A 21,150-nucleotide genomic window follows, 5' to 3' on the forward strand; every position below is an offset into this window, starting at 1 on the left:
ATTATGATAGACCAAAGATATTTACTATACTTTTGACTAATATGGAAATAACCTCATTTGTTAGGAGAGATAAAAAAGTACATACAAAATAGTACATCATGAATTTTGATAAAATATAAGGTATATCACACTTAAAGAAACACCCAAAGAGACATTTTTGTACACTAAAAGAAGTAAATAATTTGAGAGAAAATAAATGTCAGTATTATATTTAAATAAACACAAAAAAGATATATTTGGATGATGGTTTTTGTTTCCCCAATAGTCTTCATGAAGGTTTTGTGTTTGATGGCAACGGTGCTTTTCCTTTATGCTTAGCAGCCTTTTCCATTTTTATCTGTAAATTTAAAATATATGTTGATATAACAATCTGTAAAATGGTCTAAAGAAAAAAGGTTGCGCATACCTCATCTGAATTCATGTTTTATTTACCACAGCCACTTCACAGTTGTTTAGCAGTTGTTAAGCTGGTAAATAGTAAAGCCAAAATCTGATAGTTGAAGGGACCAAATTGCATTTTTAAAATATGGTTTGAATTCAACTTTACAGAAGCATTTTAATAAAAATAACATATGATGAACATTTCTTTGGAGAAAGTGAATAAAAGTAATTTTAACTCCCACTAAAAACAGTTTTTTTAAGCTGAAACGCCTAACCTTACATCAGCCTAAGCACTAACACTTGCAGGGTAACAGAACACACCTAAACCAGCTGGATTACCCCTGGAATGTAACTACAGTAAGGGCAGTTCCTATAATTCTGGTTTCCATAGTTACCTCCCTGAAGTCTGTCCTCCACTGTAACTGCAGCAAAGAAAGTTGCAGACCCTAAGCAGCAGCCTTCTGATCTTTTAGAAACACATAGCCCTTTCCATGGAGGGGGCTGGCAGGGTGGAGAGACATACAAACGGAAAGCCCACCCGCCTCGTCCTCACTGCTGCCCACACTCACACACCAGTCCCCAAGGCAGCACTACTGCCTTACCCCGCAAGAGAAGGGCACAGAAACTGTGGGGCATGGAAGGCGGGGCAGGGCCTCCTCCCCTCTAAGGTGACAGGAATCAATATCAAGAAACCAGCAGGGACCTGGCAAAAACACTCTACCCAATCTCATCAAATTATAAACGACTTTCTAATAATAAAATTGGATGACTCTCATCTCTGTCTCATTCCCATCTTTTCTTCTCTCTCCTCTTTGAATTGATTGAGAACCTCATTTAGAAAGTATACACTTGCCCTGGCTGGTGTGCCTCAGTGGACTGAGTGCTGGCCTGCGAACCAAAGGTTCACTGGTTCAATTCCTGGGCAGAGCACATGCCTGGGTTGCGGGCCAGGTCCCCGGGAGGGCGCGTGCGAGAGGCAATCACACATTGATGTTTCTCTCCCTCTCTTTCTCCCTCCCTTCCCCCTTATCTAAAAATAAATAAATAAAATATTTAAAGAGAAAAGAAATCATACACTCATATCACTCTTGCATATTGTATCAGTCAACAGGTCATCTGAGGGACCCCAAAGTACACCCTATTCAAAGGCAAGGGTTATAGGCGTTGGAGTCAGAGAGAAGAGTATTTGAGCCCTACCTCTATCATTTTCTACCTATTTGAGGCAAGTTACTTAACCAACAGTTTTACCATTTGTATTAAAAAAAAAGCCATAATAACAGGCACATCTCAAAGTTGTTCTGAAGGTGTAAAAAAGATCATGTATATAAAGATTAACATACTCAATAAGCACTAAACAAAATGTTACTCTCCTTTCCCCTCTCACTTAGGACCAAGTGTTAAATTTATAGCAACACAAAAAAGGGCAAAGATGCTAAACAAACAAAAGTAAAGGAAGTGTTTGCACATTTGAAATACAGGCACACCTTGTTTTATTGCACTTCACAGATGTTGTGTTTTTTACAAAATGAGGGCAAGACCTCTGCCAGCAAAGAGATTACTTCTCACTTTATTGCAATACTCACTTTATTGTGGTGGTCTGGAAAACCAAACCCGCAATTATCTCTCTCCCGGGTGTGTATGAACAAGCCTAACGTTACTTTGTAAAGGCTCTGAGCCCATCCGATTGCATTTCCTGACCAACCCTCTCCCCTCCGGGGTGCATGTCTTGGTTTTGGGAAGTAACAGAAAGAGCACTAACAATGTGTACTAACATGTCAGCTCAGAAGTTGTTTAGGTTTGAGCTTCTTATTTTTTATACTCTCTTAATCACACAGACTAGAGAGTTTATAAGCTGTACCACATAAATCCATAAATCATACAAGGCAGAGCATTATAAATGACATCTCATAAATCCACAAATTCTCGGCCTAGTTATAACAAGCAGTCTGGGTGGGCCAGGAGTATCCTATACACCAGTCACAATAAGAACTCCTTCCATTATCTTCCCACAAGCAAATTCCACTGGCATGCTTTCAACGCAGCCAACACTACCTGCGCTTCTAGAGGAGGGAAGGCAGTTCTAGAACCCTGTCCCTCATAAGCTCATAAGGAAAAACTAAAATTGAGCTGCGACCGTGTGTGCTCCAAGAACAGATTATTGATTTGATTACAAGTTTATCCTTAACGATGCTGCAAGAGCAGCCCTTTCTGTTCTCACTCTGACCATTTCACCTTCCTCCCGGAGATCCCACTACCATCTCTTTGCCTTAGACCAGAGCTTTCCAAAACAACATTCTACACTGCCCAGTAAGGCAGCCACTACCCACATGGGCCTACTGAGCCCCCGAAACGTGGCAAGCATGACTGAGGAAATAAATTTTAATTTCTTTAACTTAGACTTACAGAGTCATGGCTACAACCTATCACTGCAGAAAGCTGTTTTCTGGCTCTGCCTTAAATCATATGAGGACTCTCCCCTCCACTTTAAAATTCTTCATCACAAAAACCAAGCTAATCTCTGTCCCCTACTCACTTCCTTTGCTCTCAGATGGTGAATTAATTTAATGGTCTCCTTTTTCCACACCTTCAGTGACTGAGCAAGCTCTTGTCTAAGAGTTGTAGAGGATATGACAAAAAGTGACAGGAGTCTTTTCTTTCAAGGAACTTACGACCTAGTTGGAGAGATAACAAATGCCCATGACTATAAAATAATCCTAAAGAGAGCACTCTGGGGAATGTGCCATATGGCTGGAAAACATCCCCCACACCTCATTAAGCCAACATCCTTTCATCCAGCTATAAACAAAAACAAAACTCTGAAACAAGAGCACTGCCTGAGACATATCAAATGTGTAAGTAAATTAACATGCATGAAAGGAATCTCAATTTTATCTATTTTTTCCATAAATATTTATTGAAAACCTATTATGTACAAGGCACTATACTTAGTTCTGGTGAAAATACAAAGAAGAATAAAATACTACACTTATCCCTAAGGAGTCACAGTGTGGTGGAAAACTGATAAACATTATCATTACTGAAATCTGGGAACACTTCAGTACTGTAGTTGTTGAGACCTAGAAAATGTTAAAATACGTTTATGATTAGTGTTCCATTACCCGAAGTCTACTGAGTAATTTTAACTTTGATATGAATATACCTAGAAGTTTCTAAGAAAAACTACTATGAATATATTATGAATTCAAGATATGCATAATTTACAAATCTGCTGATGGTTATCACTGACCATTTTATTTGTATATTTAGTCAATCTTAATGACCTCCATAAATTAACCAGTGTACCATCATATTATTCATTAGTCCTGTTTCTCTCTGAATAGCTATAAATAAGCCCTAAGGTCTAACACCAGCTATAAGTAAAAACTTCATAAATTATTTTTCATGACAACCCACAATCAATATATAATCATTCTATAGTGTCTTTGTTACAAGTAAATGCTTAGTGTAAGCAGATTTCTCCACAGACTCACCCTTTCCTGGTACCGTCTTTCAAAGAAAGCCATATCGTCCTCCTCAGGTCTCCTCAAAGAAGAAACTTGACTACTTGTACCTACTAATAAAGGGGAAAATAATAATTCTAACTAATATATTTCTATAATTATAAATTTTCCTGAAAAACAAAATGAAAGAAAACTTTCCTCCTACCTCGTGATACTTTTTTTATTTTTCAAACCTGAAATGGTCTCAGTGGAGAACTTATCCTACCATCTAATTCTTTTTTAGAAAGCAGCACATCATAAGACAAAAGCAATTTTCATTGGCAAACATTCTGCAAATATTCAACTGGTTCATACTAAATAACACAATATGGCTATTTCATATAAGAGCACTTAGCTTTGTTTAATTACATTTTATATTTTATAGCTAACCTAGAAATGCATGTACCACTGTAACAGATAATATAATCACAGGAGTAATTATAGAAGTGCTACGGTCTGAATGTTTGTCCCCCCAACAAAGCTTTCACATGTTGAAATCCTAATGCCCAATATGACAGTCTTAGGATGTGGGGCCTTCGGGGATGGAGCCCTGACGAGTGGAATTAGTGTTACTATAAAGGAGACCCCGCAGGGATCCCTCCACCCTCCCACCATTTGGAGACACAATGAGATGGGGCCAGCTGTAATCAGAAAGAGGGCCTTCACTAGAACACAGCCCTGCTGGCACCTTGATCTTGGATTCCTCCGCTTCCAGGACTGTCAGAAATAAATTTCTGTTTATAATCCACTCAGCCTGTGGCATTTTGTTATAGCCACCTGAACGGACTGAGACAGTCTGTGTAGGCAACCATAATGTTGATTCTACCTGCTTTGAAATTTTTCAAAGCTAAAATAATTTTAACCACTTTCCATGGTATTCACTTTTTAAAACTAATCAAGTACTAGTTTACATGCTGAAAGAAATTTTAAATTGCCCCAGAAGGAAAATCTGGTTTTAGTTCTGGGTACACCAAGAGCCTAGTTCCATGGAAAAGTTCACCTATATTTCAGGTGAAAGGCTTGGTTGGGTCCCTTTGTAACCTGAACACCTGTTCTCATTTTTTATACACATGGATTTACCCTCAAACAGCCACAGAAAAATCACACAACTCTGTCAACTCTCTAACAAAAGCCTTGTTGAGAGAAATAAGAAAAATTGTTTAGAACATGTGCTATCTATCCATTCATCTGAAAACCCAGCGTTGTTCCCTGGATCATGTTGGACAGATCATCTGCGCAAAGCCTCTTGCAAAATCACCTTCACTGACTTGCATTTTAATGGAAAAAATTCATTATCTGGCAAATGGTATACTACTACTTTTATCAAAGGTGACTATTAGAAATGAGCTGCATTTGCTGAAATAAAGTTTCTAAAGACTTTGGGCCACTGCATCACTGAGGGTCACTATATAGGCATCTTTAAAACCCAGCACTTGTTTTTTGTGAGAAAAAAAAATAGGAAAAAGGACTCATGGACACGGACAAAGTGTGGTGACTGCAGGGCTGGGGAGTTTCTTCCTCTCTAACAATGACCAGTATTAAACTGATCACATCTTCCTTTGTGTCCTGGCTGCCACTACACTCTGTCAAAGCTTAAGCTTAATGCAGCAATTACAGCAGCCCTGGATGTGGACGCAGTTGTGTCCATTCCCTTGGCCTTGCTCTTCTGTCTCTATTTCACCACACTTCACTGTGTGGTTTTTGTCCGTGGCAGCCTTAAAATCTCTTGGGAAGAAAGCAGGGTACGTGAAAAGACTGTACGGAAATACCAATAAGTCAAAGAAAATTCTCATTTTAAAGTATTTTTAAATATTAAATATCTAATAAATCATACAAATTCCTTCTTCAATGTTTTTAGTCCTGCTTTCAGTAAAGGAAATAAAATAGTAGTGCTTAAAATGAATTCTATTCATTTTAAAGTTGTAATTAATAAATGATAAAACCTTGCTAACCTATAATTATTACTGGATTACATACGTCCTCTTTGAAAGAACCTAAATGATCAAGGCAATTAGTCCATTAAACGGCCCTCTTATTCACACAGCAAAGCAATAACGTACTAAAATAAGGTTTTAAAACTTCAAATTATTGCATTATCTGAATCCTCATAATTCTCAGACTTAGCAATTTTTCCCAATAAAAAAATAAAGTTTCTTGCTATTTCTCAGTGCCTGGCCAATAAAAAAATACTTGTAAAATGATCATCAAATTGTGGTAATACTGGAAAAAAAGAGAGCCACCAATGAATCAATCAATATTCTTATTTCCTACATTCAAACATGTTTCTCCATTTAATTTCATTACCATCTGTTCGTGTTTCTGGAGAAGAACTAGATGATGCTTGAAGTGCTTTTAGAAATGGGTGGTCCATGGCCGTACCCGGAGAGTCTAAAAATTCAGCTGAAGGTGCGCCTGGTAACAAAATACATGAAGAATGAAAATTAAATCTCATTTGTTAGGAGGCAAAGAATTTATTTCAAATGTGAAATAAAGTAGAACTTCATCAAAATCATTATAAAAGTCCCTTCTATAAAAAGGAAATTTTTATTTATATTTTTACCAGCTATATAAAGTGAGGGCAAATGGGTAAAAATATTTTTGTATTTCTCAGAGACCTTTTTCATGGAAAAAGAATATATACTGCACAAATGTAATTGTGTCAGCAAAGAGTACAGAACATTAACATAGTTATAAAACACTATCGAAAGCAAGACATTTCTGATAAAGAACCTCTAGTTTAAGAGGGCAGAATAAGAGTATTTTTACTCTATTCCTCACTGGGAAAACAACTAAAAACAAAGTATGAAAAATAAAGAAACCTCCTTCAATGAAATGAAGAAACATCCACAACTACACACTACAAAGACCAACTGCTAAATATGACTTATGAACCAAAAAGAAGGAAGCGCAAAGAAAATTTATTTATAAGTGCTCTATCTTCTTCACAAACCCCCACCTCCCCCACATCCTGCAGGTGGAGGGAAAGAAAAGAAACTCTCAGTCCCATTGGGTTTTAAAAGTTCATCCTTTCTTATTACATAAACATTGTGAGGCAATTGCTCCGCCTTTCAGATCCCTGCCGCCTCGGCCCCCACCCCATGCGGCCGTGGGAACAGAGGAGGGGAGCTCCGGTCCAGCCAGGGCCTCGTGCGGTCCTTGGTTCTGTGCGCACCACCAAGCTGAAGCACTCAGGGCTCGCCTAAGCAGGAAGTTAGTCTCCCGGCGTGCCAGGGCCTGGCAGCCACACTTAACTCTCACTGGAAGCACAGACCCCTCGATGCCTGCTGCTTCCTCTACTGAATCCCCAGGGCTCAAGGGACCCACCTCTCGCTCTGCTCTGGGGTCACCCTTGCCCCTCGTTATGACAGACACCATGGCAAGCCCAGTGCCTCAGAGCTCAGTTAAGAGCTGGGGATTCAGGACTCCTTCAGCAAGGCAAAGGAGCCAAATTCCAGCAGGGGCCACATCTGTCCAGGACACCAAGTGGCTGACAGAGCAGGCGTCCGTCTACCTCAGGCTCCCCATAGCTGAGGTCAAGGCAAAAATATCTTATGTTCCCTCTCCTCACTCTTACCTGTCTTCCCCTGCACCTTTCCTCAAGGGCCAAAGTGGGTAGGTTTTCTTTCCTTACATTATCAAGATTCTTAAGTGATAAAATACTAGAAGTCACAAAAGGCAAAGATGTCAGCTACAACCACTATTATTTAGCATTGTTCTGAAAGTACAAGCCATTTTAGTTAGTCAAGAGTAAGAAGAGTCATAAATATTGGAAAGGAAAAGGCAAAAATATCATTATTTGCAAAGTCAACTAAACATTTTAAACCCTAAGATTAAGTATAGTAATAATAAAGTACAGTTTTATGCTGCTAGTAACAAAAGCAGCATAAAACACTTGTTTTTTATAAACAAACAATAATCAGTTAGAGAATATACAGGAAGTATAAGAGCCCATGTATGACACCTATAAAAAGATAAAATACCTATAAACAAAATTAAGAATTGTGCTGGACTTTTATGAAGATAACTTCAGAATTCTACTTAGCCACACAGGAGACAAATAATTGAAGAGACTCAACATTTTAAAATATCAATTCTTCCAACACTATTTAATGTGATATCAACTAATATAATAGAACGATTTTGTAATAATACAATGTTTTTAAAAATGATGCCAGAGTTCTAAAATAATTAAAAGATAAGAATAGGTCAGGAAAATTCTGAAATAACACTGCAAAGTCATAAATGTCAATTCGTTATAAAGTTGTAGTAATGAAAACAGTATGGCACTTGCACAGAAATAGACAACAATGAGGCAGACTAAGGCACGCAGAACAACCTGGGTTGAGCCCAATCCTACCATTTACTAGCTGAATAACACAGAACAAGATGTTTTACTTCCCTGCTGAGTTTCCTCATCTGTAATAGCACCCAACTCAGAGTTGCTGTGAGGATTAAATGAGGTAACAGATAGGTAACAGATGAGACTCTCATCTCACTAATAACCAGGAAATCGAATGGAAACAATAACATTTTCACATATGAAACTGGCAGAAATTAAGTTTAATGATATCAATGATCAGCATAAATGTGAGGAAATAGGCAAACTAAAACATTACTACAGGAAGAATAAACAAGGAAAGCATTTTTGAAGGGCAATTTGACAGAAATTCCACCTCTTCATCAACATCTTTATCATTCATTATTGTTTGCCACTGGTAATTGGGTTTTCTGTAACCATTGCATGTACCTAATAGAATCATGCCCCCATAAATATTGAAAAAGGATTTATTTATGGAATTTAACAACCTACTTATAAAATTAGAAGAGAAGCACAAATATATCAATGCAATCTTGGGGGAAAAAAACACAAACAGGAGAAATACCAAATATCAAAACATACTATGAAGAATAACAAAAATAGGTAATATTGGCACAGGACAGAAAAATCAGCCAACGGAACAAAACAGAAAGTGTGACAGAATATGACAAAGTTTCAAATTATTTGGGAAAGATAACTTGTCATCAATTTGGACAAAAACTGAAGTTAAACGACACCTCATACTTTCACAAAAAATAAATTCCAGATGTCTGAAAAACCTAAACATAAAAACAAAGTAATTAAATATTAAAGTAAAATGAAAAACATGTTTATAAAATTGGAGCAGAGAAGTCCTGCCCCCAAAATTTAGAAACTATTAAAAAAAAATACTAAAAGACAAATGACAGATTGGAAAAGTATACCCACAAAATAAATAACAAAGGATTAGTACACAGACTATGTAAGACTTTTTATAAATCAATGAGAAAAGATAAAAACAAAAATGAACAAAGTATATGAACAAACAACTCACAGAAAATAAAGTGGCCAATACATACAAGAAGACTCTCATCTCACTAATAACCAGGAAATCGAATGGAAACAATAACATTTTCACATATGAAACTGGCAGAAATTAAGTTTAATGATATCAATGATCAGCATAAATGTGAAGAAATAGGCAAACTAAAACATTACTACAGGAAGAATAAACAAGGAAAGCATTTTTGAAGGGCAATTTGACAGAAAATATCAAAATTTCAGCCCTGGTTGGTGTTGCTCAGTGGACTGAGTGCCACCCTATAAACCAAAAGGTCATTGGTTTGATTCCTGGTCAGGGCACATGCCTGGGTTGCAGGCCAGGTCCCCATCTGGGGGCGTGCGAGAGGCAGCTGATCAATGTTTCTCTCCCTGTCTTTCTTCCTCCCTTCCCCTCTCTCTAAAAATAAATAAATAAAATCCTTTCTAAAAATAAAAAATAAAAATAAAATTTCACATATGCACATATTTCAACCCCAAAACTCTACTCCTCTATATCTACCTTAGAGTCAAATTCATTTGATATACAAGGAAGCAAGTTCAAGGATATTTTTGGCAGAATTGTTTATAAAGGGGGAAAAAATGATAACAATCTAAATGCCAGGAACAAGGAAACAGTCTAGATAAACTGATCTATCTGTAGTGTGGAATACTATGCAGCAGTTAAAAAGAATTAGGTAACTTTGACTGGGTGGCTCGGCTGGTTGGGCATCATCCCAGAGTGCAAGGTCACGGCTGGGATTCCCAGTCAGGGCACGGGCCTGGGTTGCGGGCCAATCCCCGGCTGGGGCACATGCAAGAGGCAACCTGTTTGTGTTTCTCTCACACATAAATGTTTCTTTCCCTTTCTCCTTCCCTTCCCCTCTCTCTAAAAATTAACAAATAAAATCTTTCTGCTTAATTTTTATGAAAGAATTAAGTAGACTAGTATATCCTGACATAATAGACTTTTTAAAAAAATAACAATTATAAAGCATTAAATTTTTTCTAAGTTAAAAAAAGTAAACTGTAAAAATGTATGCTAAAAAGAAAAATTTGTATCAATTAATGACAACAAACTACTCTCTGGGAAAGAATCTAGGGTAAAGACAAATGTTCAAAGGGGGCTTGTACTTCATTTCTATGGTTTGAATCTTTTATAATGAGAAAATATTCATTTATATTTATGTAATTTTTGAAATGAAAAAATTAAAATACATGCTTGTCAAAAAAGCCCACACACAAAAGTATTTAAATAGAAACCATATCCTTCTCGCCAATCCCACTCAATTCAGAATACGGTTACCTTCAATGAATTGAGGTATGTCCAATTAAACTTTCCCTGTATTGCTTAAAGCTTTTATATATGCAAGCAGATTTGTATGCACATACACGTGTACATATATGCAAGCATGTATTATTGGTGTGATTGCATGTATACATGTGTGTGCATATTAACACATGGGCATAAACCTGTGTGTCCAAAATGAGATGGTTATAGTGGCAAAAATAGCACACAATAGGATAATATCAAATAAAGGACATATTATTCAGGTACTACAACTAATGCGGTTATGGGCCGGGATTTGTGTACAAGTACTGGGGAAAGGATCGATCTCTTTTGTGATTTCTAGATTTTCTGTAATGACCACCTGTTGTTTAGTGTCAAACCTTTTTTAAAAAAATAAAAATCAAATAAGAGAATGTTTTCTGGAAAAAAAAAGAATATAAAGTGCCAAACAAACATAAGGCTTCACTATTGTTAACACACATAAAAACAACATGACAAGCTCACATTTCTGTATCACCACTTACCAATCCCACTGTCATCTAACCGCATGTAGCCTTCTGCCAGGGAGCTGAAGCCAGTTAATCCTCCCATTGCTGCATAAGGAACATCTCGTCCCACTGGTTTTCCTTGAGCCAGTCTTTCTTCCTTAGTTTCCACTACTGTGTCGTGGGTATATGCAGGCTGACCACAAGCACAAGTGAAGCAACTATGGAATCCTGAACACTTGGAACCTGAATCAAGGCATAAAGGCAGTTAAATGTTTTTAAATACAGGTACTAAGCTGTCGATCCTAACAGTGCTCAACATGGCCAAAATCACCTAAATCTGGATTCCTCATGTACTCTCCTTAACCCCTGTAACTGTTACCTCCAGACCTCAAACTCTCTCCTGGACACTGCTCTGATTTCTAAAAGACTCTAAAGCAGTAATGAATAGTAGCAGGAAAAAAAATATTGGAAAAACCAATAAGGACTGTCCTGGACAGTATGGCTTAGTTGGTTGAGCACCAGCCCCTAAATCAAAAGGTCACGGGTCTGATTCCTGTTCAGGGCACATGCCTGGTTTGCAGGTTTGGTCCTAGTGGGGGAGAGTGCAAGAAGCGACTGATGTTTCGCTCTCACATAGATGTTTCTCTCCCTCTCTCTGTTCCTCCCTTCCTCTCTCTCTAAAATCAATAAATTTAAATAATATTTTTTTTAAAGCCAATAAGGACTAAAAGAAGGTGGGCTGAGTACTGGAGAGCCAGGAAATGCAGGCTCTCTCTCGAATAGTAAGTTAAAAGCAGGTGGGGTGGGGACAACCAGGGGCCAGGACCAGGTGAAAGATAATGTGGGAACCTCTCTATGGATCAATTCCCCATAAAAGCCATATTGGGAGGCCAACCTGTAGACAAAGAAAGGATGCAACAGAATACTGTTTAACAATAAAAAGGAAAGAAGTACTGATACACGCTACAACACAGATGAATCATAAAAACATTATGCTAAAGATTACCATCACAACAGACCACATATTCTGTGAGTCCCTTTGTATGCAATGTCTAGAATAGACAAATCCTCAGAGACAGAAAGTAGATTATTGGTTGCATAGGGTTGAGGTCAGGGGGCGAGAGGAATAAGAAATGACTGCTAATGGGTATGAAGTTTCTTTTTGGGGTGAAAAACATGTTCTAAAATGTATTGTGGTGATGGTTGCACAACTCTGTGAATATATTAAAAATTATTAAATTATAGCCTTGAAATGAGTGAGTTGTATGGTATGCGAATTATATCTTAGTAAAATTGTTAGATTAAAAAAAAAAACACCTTACTGATAGGAAGGCCAGATACACCATTAATAAAATCTTCACACACTCATACTTCTGACAAATATGTATGGGAATTGAGGCATGAAATAAGTCTTATCCAACTACTTCCATACTTAGCCAATGAAATACATTTATTTCTACCACTGTCATTAAAAATGCTTTATAATGTATTTCATCATAAGATTTCAATTCAAGCTACTGCAAAACAACTGGAATAACTATCTCCTGAAAATAAATACTGGATTAATAGCCTCTTTCAAAAGTTGGTTTTTTTTTATTGAATTTTATTGAATTTTTACAGGGTTTTTATGACCAAGTGAAAAGGCATATGAGATGGGGACTGGGATTTGGGTCTAGGTATTGAGATAAGGCCACTATCGCATACAAAGTGTGAAAATTATCATGCTACATTTCGCCTTCCTTATCAACCTACAAGCATGTTTTAAGCCAGCGATTTTCAACCAGCATGCTAGGCACACTAGTGTACCATAAAAATTTTTAAAACATGCAATACCTGAGTATTTAGTCAGGGACACCAAGCTCTTTTCCTTTGGATTAGCAAATAAAAAAATGACAACAGCCAGCACAACAATAGCCATCCAGTCTGAATAAAGCAAAATTATACCTATTCTTTGTGATCAGAAAGAATTTTAGTAATTAGGTTATGTGTGCCATGAGATGAAAAAGTTTGAAAATCTCTGTTTTAAGCAAGAACATAATACCCTACCAGCAAATTCTATTTTTTTTTCCTACTTATAAAATCCTTTTTAAAACCCTATAAAAGGCCCTCGCCAGTGTGGCTCAGTTGGTTGGAGCATCATCCGTAACCAAAAGGCTGCGGGTTCGATTGCGGGGTCATCCCCTGCCCAGTCCAGACACCACTGGAGGCCGTCAATCAATGCTTCTCTCTTGCATCGATGTTTCTTTCTCTCCCTTCCTCCCTCCAAAAGCAATGAAAAAAAATGTCCTCAGGTGAGGATTTTAAAAAAAAATTGTAAAAGAATTTACTGGATAAAACTCCCATTATTCAAAAATTTGAATCAAATCACTTCTAGTAATTATTTAAAATCTACTTCACTGATTTAAATTACATAAGATTAGGGTTTATGACTGCAAAGCATACAAGTAACTTGGAATTTTACCACAAAAATAAAATTTTAGAGTAGCTACCCACCAAATTCTTCTGTTTCATATTGACTCTATAGCTGAATAAAACTCGCACAAAGACACAAGAACAATTTAATAAACAAATACAAACATGCTGTTGGTGTGACTGTAACAATGTAACTCACAGGCGTTGCACGCAAAGCCAGGCGCGGCGCTGTGCTGATCCGCAAAGTGCTTGCACCTGCAGCGCACGGGCTGCGCACCGTTGAGCGGGACGTAACTGTAAGCCCCGCACGGGCAGCCCCTCACTCGGCACGGCAGGCTAATGGGGCGCTGCGGTGGGACTGCTTCAAAGTCAGTTTTATGTTGTTTATACCTAGAAAAAAGTCAATAAAAGGAAAGACAGAAAAACACAATACAGGTAATGCCAGAAATTAATATTCCTATTCTGTTAAATGCAGAATGATTCCTTTTATTTTATTTTTGTTTCGTTGTTCTTGTTAGTAAGGTGGAAATAAACTCCTCTACCTGCAGCATTTCTGGCAGCTATGTTGCTTTGGTCAGAGAAAATCTTTACTCTTAGGTTTTTATTTTTAGTTATCGCAGCAATATACAAAGAAATATCATATGGTCCTGTTAAAACACATACCACTACAGATTCTTTAATATGGAAACACATATAAGAGTACGAAATAAATTCTTCATAAAAATTCTTTTTATTAAGGTGCATTACTTAAATTTATTTCTACAGATTTGCTATTTAAGACTGAAACCAGTTCAATAAACATATATTAATGTAAATTATTTTAATATAATTTAATTTTTAACTTTTACCTTCAAAATAAATTATCAACATTTTCAAAAGCCAACGCTCTCTGTTAAAACACTAAGTAATTTTCTTAAACTACTCCTGTCTCATAAGATGATTCTCACTAAAATACTATTAAATTTATTATTCTCAATATTAAATCTCAAAAATAAAAGTTAAAATAACAAGATATCATTTTTCACTTAGTAAAGAGAGCCAAAGCTTTTTTTAACTATACACAATTCACAATGCAGCCTAGAGTGTTACAAAAGAACCAATCCCATTTAGTGTTGCAAGAAAACTTAAATAGATCCACCCATCCTTTAAACCAGACAGTTCACTTTTTAAAATATACCCCAAGAAAAGAATTCCATGTAGAGAGCTTTGTGCATAAAGATAGTATTAGCAACAGTACGTATTATAACTATATACATATAACCACACACACACACACACACACACCATACTCATAACAAGGGAGTGGTTAAATAAATTGCAAGGCAACGGTTTTTAAACTTTTTATCAGTGAAACCCGTTTTTCAAATAATATCTTTTACAGAACCATAATATAAAATATAAAATGGATAAAAGCAGAGTTGGCTGAAGCAAGGGAAAGAGCCGGAATTGGAGCCTGCCCTTTCCCTAACCTGCCCCTCCAGCTCGTACACCCCCAGGACACTCTCACACCTCCGGGGACACACAATGAACTAACTTGAATATAAGGCAGTATTAAAAATCTTGCTTGTTGTTCTTGCTGCTGAATTTTGGAGGTAAACAACTGCAGTGGGTTCCAGCGCATATGTCGGCGAGGCACTGCTGTGGCACGGAGGCTGAGCTAGGCATTGACTGCTGTGAATTCCAGCAGCAGGGAGGACAGGATGGAGGAGATGTAGAACTGATGGTATTGGTCCCCTGACGTCCCAAGAACGGGTGCTCGCCCTGCTGGGAACAGGACTTCTACAACGACAAGTATGTCTGGAAGGCTGTGGTCCAAGGTCATTTTTGCTGGCTATAAATGGGGTCTCCGGAACCAGAGGGAACACACAGCTCTTTTTAAAATTGAAGGTGTTTATGCTCGAGATGAAACTGAATTCTATCTGGGCAAGAGATGTGCCTATGTGTGCAAAGCAAAGAACAAGACAGTGACTCCTGGTGGTAAACCAAACAAAACCAGAGTCATCTGGGGAAAGGTAACTCGTGCTCATGGCAACAGTGGCATGGTCCGTGCTAAATTCCGAAGCAATCTTCGTGCTAAGGCCATTGGACACAGAATCCGTGTAATGCTGTACCCCTCAAGGATTTAAACTTAACTGAAAAGCAAGTAACAGCCCTGACTGGTGTGGCTCAGTTGGGTTGGGGCACATGGTTGGGTTGCAGGTTGATTTAGTCCCTGGTCAAGAAGCAAACGGGAGCCAACTGGTGAATGTTTCTCTCACACATCAGTGGTTCTCATCCTCTTTCCCCCTCCCTTCCCTCTCTAAAATAAGTAAATAAAATCTATTTTAAAGAGTAAAAAAAAAAAAAAATCTTGCTTGTGATTAATATGTAACAATGTGGAAACACACTTCTGTGATCCTGCCATGAAAAACTGGTTCAATATTTATATGCATACATAATTAACTAAACTAACTTTGTAAATTAAAAATTACATGAATATAGTATAATGTATTAACAGCAGCTGGCTTTGGATGGTGAGTCTTCCTTCTACTTTTCTATATATTCCTCATTTTCCTAATAACCATGTTTCATTTTTATAACAGGGGGGAAAAGACTGTGTTGACAAGAGAGCTCACTTGTTGAACCGTACTAAAGAACTCTTTCATCAAAGTTGAGTTGGGTCCATTTTAAAGGTTAATTCCATGTTGTATAAGCATAAATAAAAAAGAGACGGGGCACTAAATTTGTACAAGAATAATAATTGAAACTAACATGAATTGGTAACATGAATGAATTCTGAAAGACATCCATAGTGCTTTTAGGTGGAGTCACTAAATAAATTTCAAGTCAATCTATATAAAACATTACTCATCGTATCCTAGCAACTGCCTAACAACCTTTAGCAAACTGCAAGTCTGTAAATAACAACTACATAGAATGTCTCATAAAAGAGTGCCAAAAACTATCAGAGGAGGGTGGTTCTCCTTCATGGTTGTTCTGGAATAGAAAGTTGAAGTTGTTACCTACAGGTTCAGTGACTTTTCCATGAAGAGCTTTGTCCTTTTGAGCTTTACAACGGTGCCCAGTGACAGTGGTAAAATTTAAAGTAGAACACAGCAAACGCTGCCAAATGCAAATCTCAGGTACAGGCAATAGGCAACAAGGATCGGGACCTCCTCCTGGCCAGGTAGCTCAGTTGGTTAGAGCAGCAGTCCCCAACCTTTGGGGCACCAGGGACTGGTTTCGTGGAAGGCAATTTCTCCACAGGCCGGGGTGGGGAGGGAATGGTTTCAGGATGATTGAAATGCATTACATTGGAGCTCACCTCCTGCGGTGGGGCCCAGTTCCTTACAGGCCGGGGCCAGTACCAGTCCATGGCCCAGAGGTTGGGGACCTCTGGGTTAGAGCATGAACCCAATATGCCAAAGTTGTGGGTTCGATCCTCGGTCAGGGCACACAGAAGAATCAACCAGTGAATACTAAGTAAGTGAAAGAACAAATTGATGTTTCTCACTCTCTATCTATCTACCTCATTGTCTCTCTCTCAAATCAATAAATTTTTTAAAGAATGAAAGAAAAGGATTGGGGCTTCATATATTGCCTTTGCTCCATGTGCTTTTCTTGGAAATGGATCATGTGTAATAAAAACCTCTGTGCTTAGTATTTTTGTTTTTTTTTTGAACAGTATTAACACATTTCTTGAAGTATAAAGCAATATTAGAAAATTTGAGGAGAAATGCTTCTTTTTGCACATTTAGGACCTGGTCAGCTCAAGCAGGTCTGCAGTCTGACGACCCACCCTTGCCCACCTTGTCCAGTGGTGGGAGAGGCAAACTGTGCTCCCATCCTAACCGAGAGACCCCTGGCAAAGCCACAGGGGCACCAATACCGTTTTTACCAATGGGAAGAGAAGAGATACTTAAGGTAATGGACTGTAACGAGTTACAATAGGGTATAATAGAATGTTTTACTTATAGCAAAAAAAATTTTAAATAATTTCTAGTGTAAAATATAAATGCCTATTTTAACTGTTTCTTGATTATCACAAGTAATGTTATTTATAGAAGGAAAATATGTTCTGCTACAGTTTTATGTTTTCTGATCATCAGAAAACCTAGCAATAAAATATCTTACCTGTGTGTACAAAAGCACAGTGTCTCTGGGCCCACGAGTTTACAATCTATTCCAGTTGGTGATCGCCAGCTCACAAACAATCTGTTCTGTAAGCGCATAGGTAAAACTTTTCTTTTGTATTCTTCATATTCTTCAGGAGTAAAAAGTTTCCCTCCATCATCCTCACCCACAATTCTACAACAAAGAAATGCTTCTCTTAAGCCTTGATTATTTATTTTCCAGGTTAAAAATATTATACTCTAAAATTAAACTATACTTGTATAGTCAAAGGCTGCTATGGCTCTAAATTTTTACTTTAGGTTTATGTTAATAGCGTAATTACACACAATGGTAATAAAACTTTTGCTTCCCATATAAAAGAGGATTATAAATAAGAAAGTAAATGAATTCATAAAATCGGACTTTACTGATCTAGGTTTACCACAAGGAGAATTGCCACATACTCACCTCAGTTTCTCTGATTCTGAAGCAAACATGCTCATTCTTCACATTAAAAGCGGGAGCCTAAACTGCTAAAAATTCTAACATTTTCCTCTTTTAAAAACAGTAACACCCCCCGCAAAACAATAGTATCCAAAAAATCAATGCAGAAGACAATATGACTAATGTCCATACCTGACCTTAAACCCTGGCCAGGATTTTAATGCGAGACCCACAAACACCCTTGGACCTGCACAAGCTTAAACCCACACCTGTTGCCGAGTAATGAGGTGCATCATTGTTCAACTCCAGAAGTAAGACCTCCAAATTTTATGAGAAAAAATAAGCCACCAAAATTTCTTAAGAAATTGAGAGGTGGCCTCCCTGAAGGAAAAGGTATCACAATTAAAAGTATTTGTTCAAAATTGAAGAAATTTCTCCTCGAATATATATACCTTTCAAAAGTCATGAACAGTGTTGTTTGCAGAATGCTGCATACTTTATTGTGCAATCTATACCTTTTTCCATACTTTCAAGCCTTTAGCTGAGGTAGATAAATAAAACCAATTCGGGAGCTATGAAACCATCACAACCTTCTTCCTTAAATAATTTAGATACACAATAGTAAAAAAAAAAAAAAAATAGTGGGGGGGCATTTTATTCTGAGATCATTTTTGAGCCATTTCACTTTGTTATAACTACCAAGAAGTGTATCAACAGGTACTGAAAAGATCTTAAAATCAATTCAAGTTTTTAAAGAGATCATTCATATCTAGATTCTAACCCAGTGCAGCTGAAACTTTATTGTATTTACACAGTCCTCAAGTGATCTAGTCCAAATGTGGATTCAAGATTGATGGTCTAGTGTGGGCCTGAGAGTTTGCATTTCTAACAAGCTCCCAGGTGGTGCTACACAGCTGGTCCATCATTGTTACACTTGCACTAGCAGGCTCTAACTTTTCAAAGGAATTGTTCCAGGTTATTCATGTTTGCAAAAATAATTTTCCACCAGGCCCTAACGTTTTCTGACCAAGTAAGAGACAACTGGAGGACCACAATCCATACGTCTAAACACCTAAATACCTAAGTTATCAGTCAACGCCAGGACCCAGCAACTTGGTCCCAGTGTTTAAAAGCCCTGGAGACGGGGAGGCTAAAGGAGCCAGCTCTGCCCCTGGGTGAGGGCTGGGTGGAACCCATTCTGAGCACAGGACTCCTGGGTTACCTGGACCCACCTGAACCCAGGATGAGCCCTGACCTATCAAGCTATTCAGATTCATTTTTCTGGCTCAGAATTCCCATTTCTAGGCGTTACTCAACTACACCAGGAAACAGAGGGAGGACAGCCAGACAGAAAACACGTTTCCCCAAACACCCCTGAGTGTTTTTAGGCAGCCACCTTTATGCAGAGAGGCCCCTCTCGCTCAGGTTTCCCAGAGGGAACTGATTATGTTGCTTCCCACTTATAACACACACTTTGTCTCCCCAACAGTGCATCCTCCGGCCTGTTTCTCTCCAGTAATTCCCACTCACCCGGTTTCCCAACTGTCAAAAACCTTTTTTGGGAGACCGCAAAAAGAACCCGTCGTCGCAGAAGCACCAGACTTGGTCAGGGCCAAAGGGGCGACTGCGTTTCTAGTTTCGGGAGAGGACTAGTTCCAGAACCACCCAAACTCCATCAGTCGGCGTCTTTCTCCCAAAACCAGCACCTTGGGACAGAGATCACGCCTGGAAGTTTACGACTCACCCTACCGCTACACTAACATGCAAAGTTAACGTCTGCTCACTTTTATAGGCCCCGAGTATTCCATGTGTAATTCTTAAATGGCCGTTTAGGAAAAACAGTGGGACCTTTGCATAAATCTAGAGTTTATAATCCTTCTTGGAAGAGGCCGGAGCGGGAGACCTTATAAACAGTCTCGGAAGAGATTTATGAGTTAGGTATTGCGTATCATTACAATATTTAGTTCCAGAAAGACGAAACTCGAAATCAATGGAAGCCTCCCCGAACAGCTTGGGAACGGATTCCAGGGACCCAGCCGGCGAGCGCCCGGCCGCTGCCTGCATCCTGTCGCTCCCCTAGCAACGCGGAATGGCCCGCCCCGGGCGACCGCGCTCCCCGGAGCTTCCGCCTCACCTCCGGTACTCCAGGTAGTCGTCCACTGCCGCCGCGCCGCCGGGAGGCAACGTCAGCCGCTCCATGGCCCGCAGGGAAGCGAAAGGCTTCGGCGCGGCGCGCTCTGAGCCCGCAGTGCCGTGGGAGGACTCGGCCGCAGACAGATCGGCCCCGCCCCGCCAGGCCGCGCCCCCTCCCGCCCGCCTTCCGATTGGCCGGCCCGAAGACCGCGTTGACGGAGGCAGGGCGCGCGCGCTACCCACACCCCGACCGCCCACGCGGGCGCGAGACACCCACTGTCTGCAAGCAGAGTCCCACATCCCAAGGGATGGTACTCACCGCCTTCCACAAACCTTGCCCATCTCTCTCCCTAGGTTAGCACGTCTCTGGAAAGTGGCGTGCACAAGGGAATGCAGTTCCTTGCATATAATGGACGCAGAGAACGTGGCTTATTACACAATGAAGGAATCAGGCTGTCACTGCCTGAACAATTTAAGCATTGCTAAGAGCGAGACAGTCTGACGCTATGTAACTCATGAAGTAATGCGATAATATGAAGTCTATCACATCACCTAGAGCAGTCTTGTCAAAAGTGTGAAACAAGTCCTGACTGATACCGCTCTGTGGGTTGGGCGTAGTCCCACAAAGCGGCAGGTCGCTGGTCCCATTCCCGGTCAGGGCACTGGCCGATACTTCCCTCCCTCTTTCTTCCTCCCTTCCCCTCTCTCTAGAAATAAACAAATAAAACCTTTTTTCAAAAATTTGAAATAGAATTTAAGTCTTTAGATCTAACTTTTAGAGTACAGGAAATGCGGAGGATGGAGAAGAAACTAATTTGTAAACACCGCAAGGATGCAATTGAGACGTTCTGCAGGATTACTGACCCGGTTCCTCTGGAAGTAAATGGTACAAAGAAAGGGGAAATGGAGCCCTCCTCCCGGTGAAAAGACATCTTAGAGGTTGTGAGGGCCAAATTCAATACGTGGACCTTGATTGGACTGCAGTTAGAAAAGATAATGATAAAAAGTTTTTGTTGGGTTTTTTTTTTTTTTAGTCAATCAGGGAAATTTTAATAGCTTATATTGAAAAATAAG

At 39.0% G+C, this 21,150-nt stretch overlaps 2 protein-coding genes across 4 annotated transcripts; one reads left to right on the forward strand and one right to left on the reverse strand.

The window, feature by feature from the left end:
• Positions 1–206: 206 nt before the first annotated feature.
• FAM221A (family with sequence similarity 221 member A) lies at positions 207–20,142 on the reverse strand. Of its 3 annotated transcripts, XM_054564607.1 has the most exons (7): positions 20,078–20,142; positions 17,521–17,694; positions 13,607–13,797; positions 11,032–11,238; positions 6,186–6,293; positions 3,873–3,955; positions 207–337 (listed from the first exon to the last, which is right to left on the reverse strand). In XM_054564607.1, the coding sequence occupies exons 1-7, from the start codon at positions 20,140–20,142 to the stop codon at positions 269–271; spliced, it is 897 nt and encodes a 298-aa protein (XP_054420582.1). In that variant the 3' UTR covers positions 207–268. The 3 variants fall into 3 exon arrangements, with proteins under 3 accessions (XP_054420582.1, XP_054420584.1, XP_054420583.1); XM_054564609.1 differs by lacking the exon at positions 17,521–17,694; XM_054564608.1 differs by lacking the exon at positions 6,186–6,293.
• Positions 15,171–15,599, forward strand: LOC129063495 (60S ribosomal protein L35a-like). Its single transcript, XM_054564610.1, has one exon. It carries the CDS (start codon positions 15,201–15,203, stop codon positions 15,531–15,533), a length of 333 nt encoding a protein of 110 aa, XP_054420585.1. The 5' UTR covers positions 15,171–15,200; the 3' UTR covers positions 15,534–15,599.
• Positions 20,143–21,150: the final 1,008 nt, after the last annotated feature.

The sequence above is a fragment of the Pteronotus mesoamericanus genome, unplaced genomic scaffold (genome assembly GCF_021234165.1).
Source record: "Pteronotus mesoamericanus isolate MK-2021 breed Mesoamerican mustached bat unplaced genomic scaffold, CSHL_Meso_final scaffold_85, whole genome shotgun sequence".
NCBI classification, from domain to species: Eukaryota; Metazoa; Chordata; class Mammalia; order Chiroptera; family Mormoopidae; genus Pteronotus; species Pteronotus mesoamericanus.

Coding starts and splice junctions, on each gene's coding strand:
- LOC129063495 (XM_054564610.1), top strand. CDS start 15,201: ATGTCTGGAAGGCTGTGGTCCAAGGTCATTTTTGCTGGCTATAAATGG.
- FAM221A (XM_054564607.1), bottom strand. CDS start 20,142: ATGGAGCGGCTGACGTTGCCTCCCGGCGGCGCGGCGGCAGTGGACGAC. Junction 17,695..20,077: donor GACTACCTGGAGTACCGGAG/GTGAGGCGGAAG, acceptor TCTTTGTTGTAG/AATTGTGGGTGAGGATGATG. Junction 338..3,872: donor AAAGACGGTACCAGGAAAGG/GTGAGTCTGTGG, acceptor TTAAATTTACAG/ATAAAAATGGAAAAGGCTGC.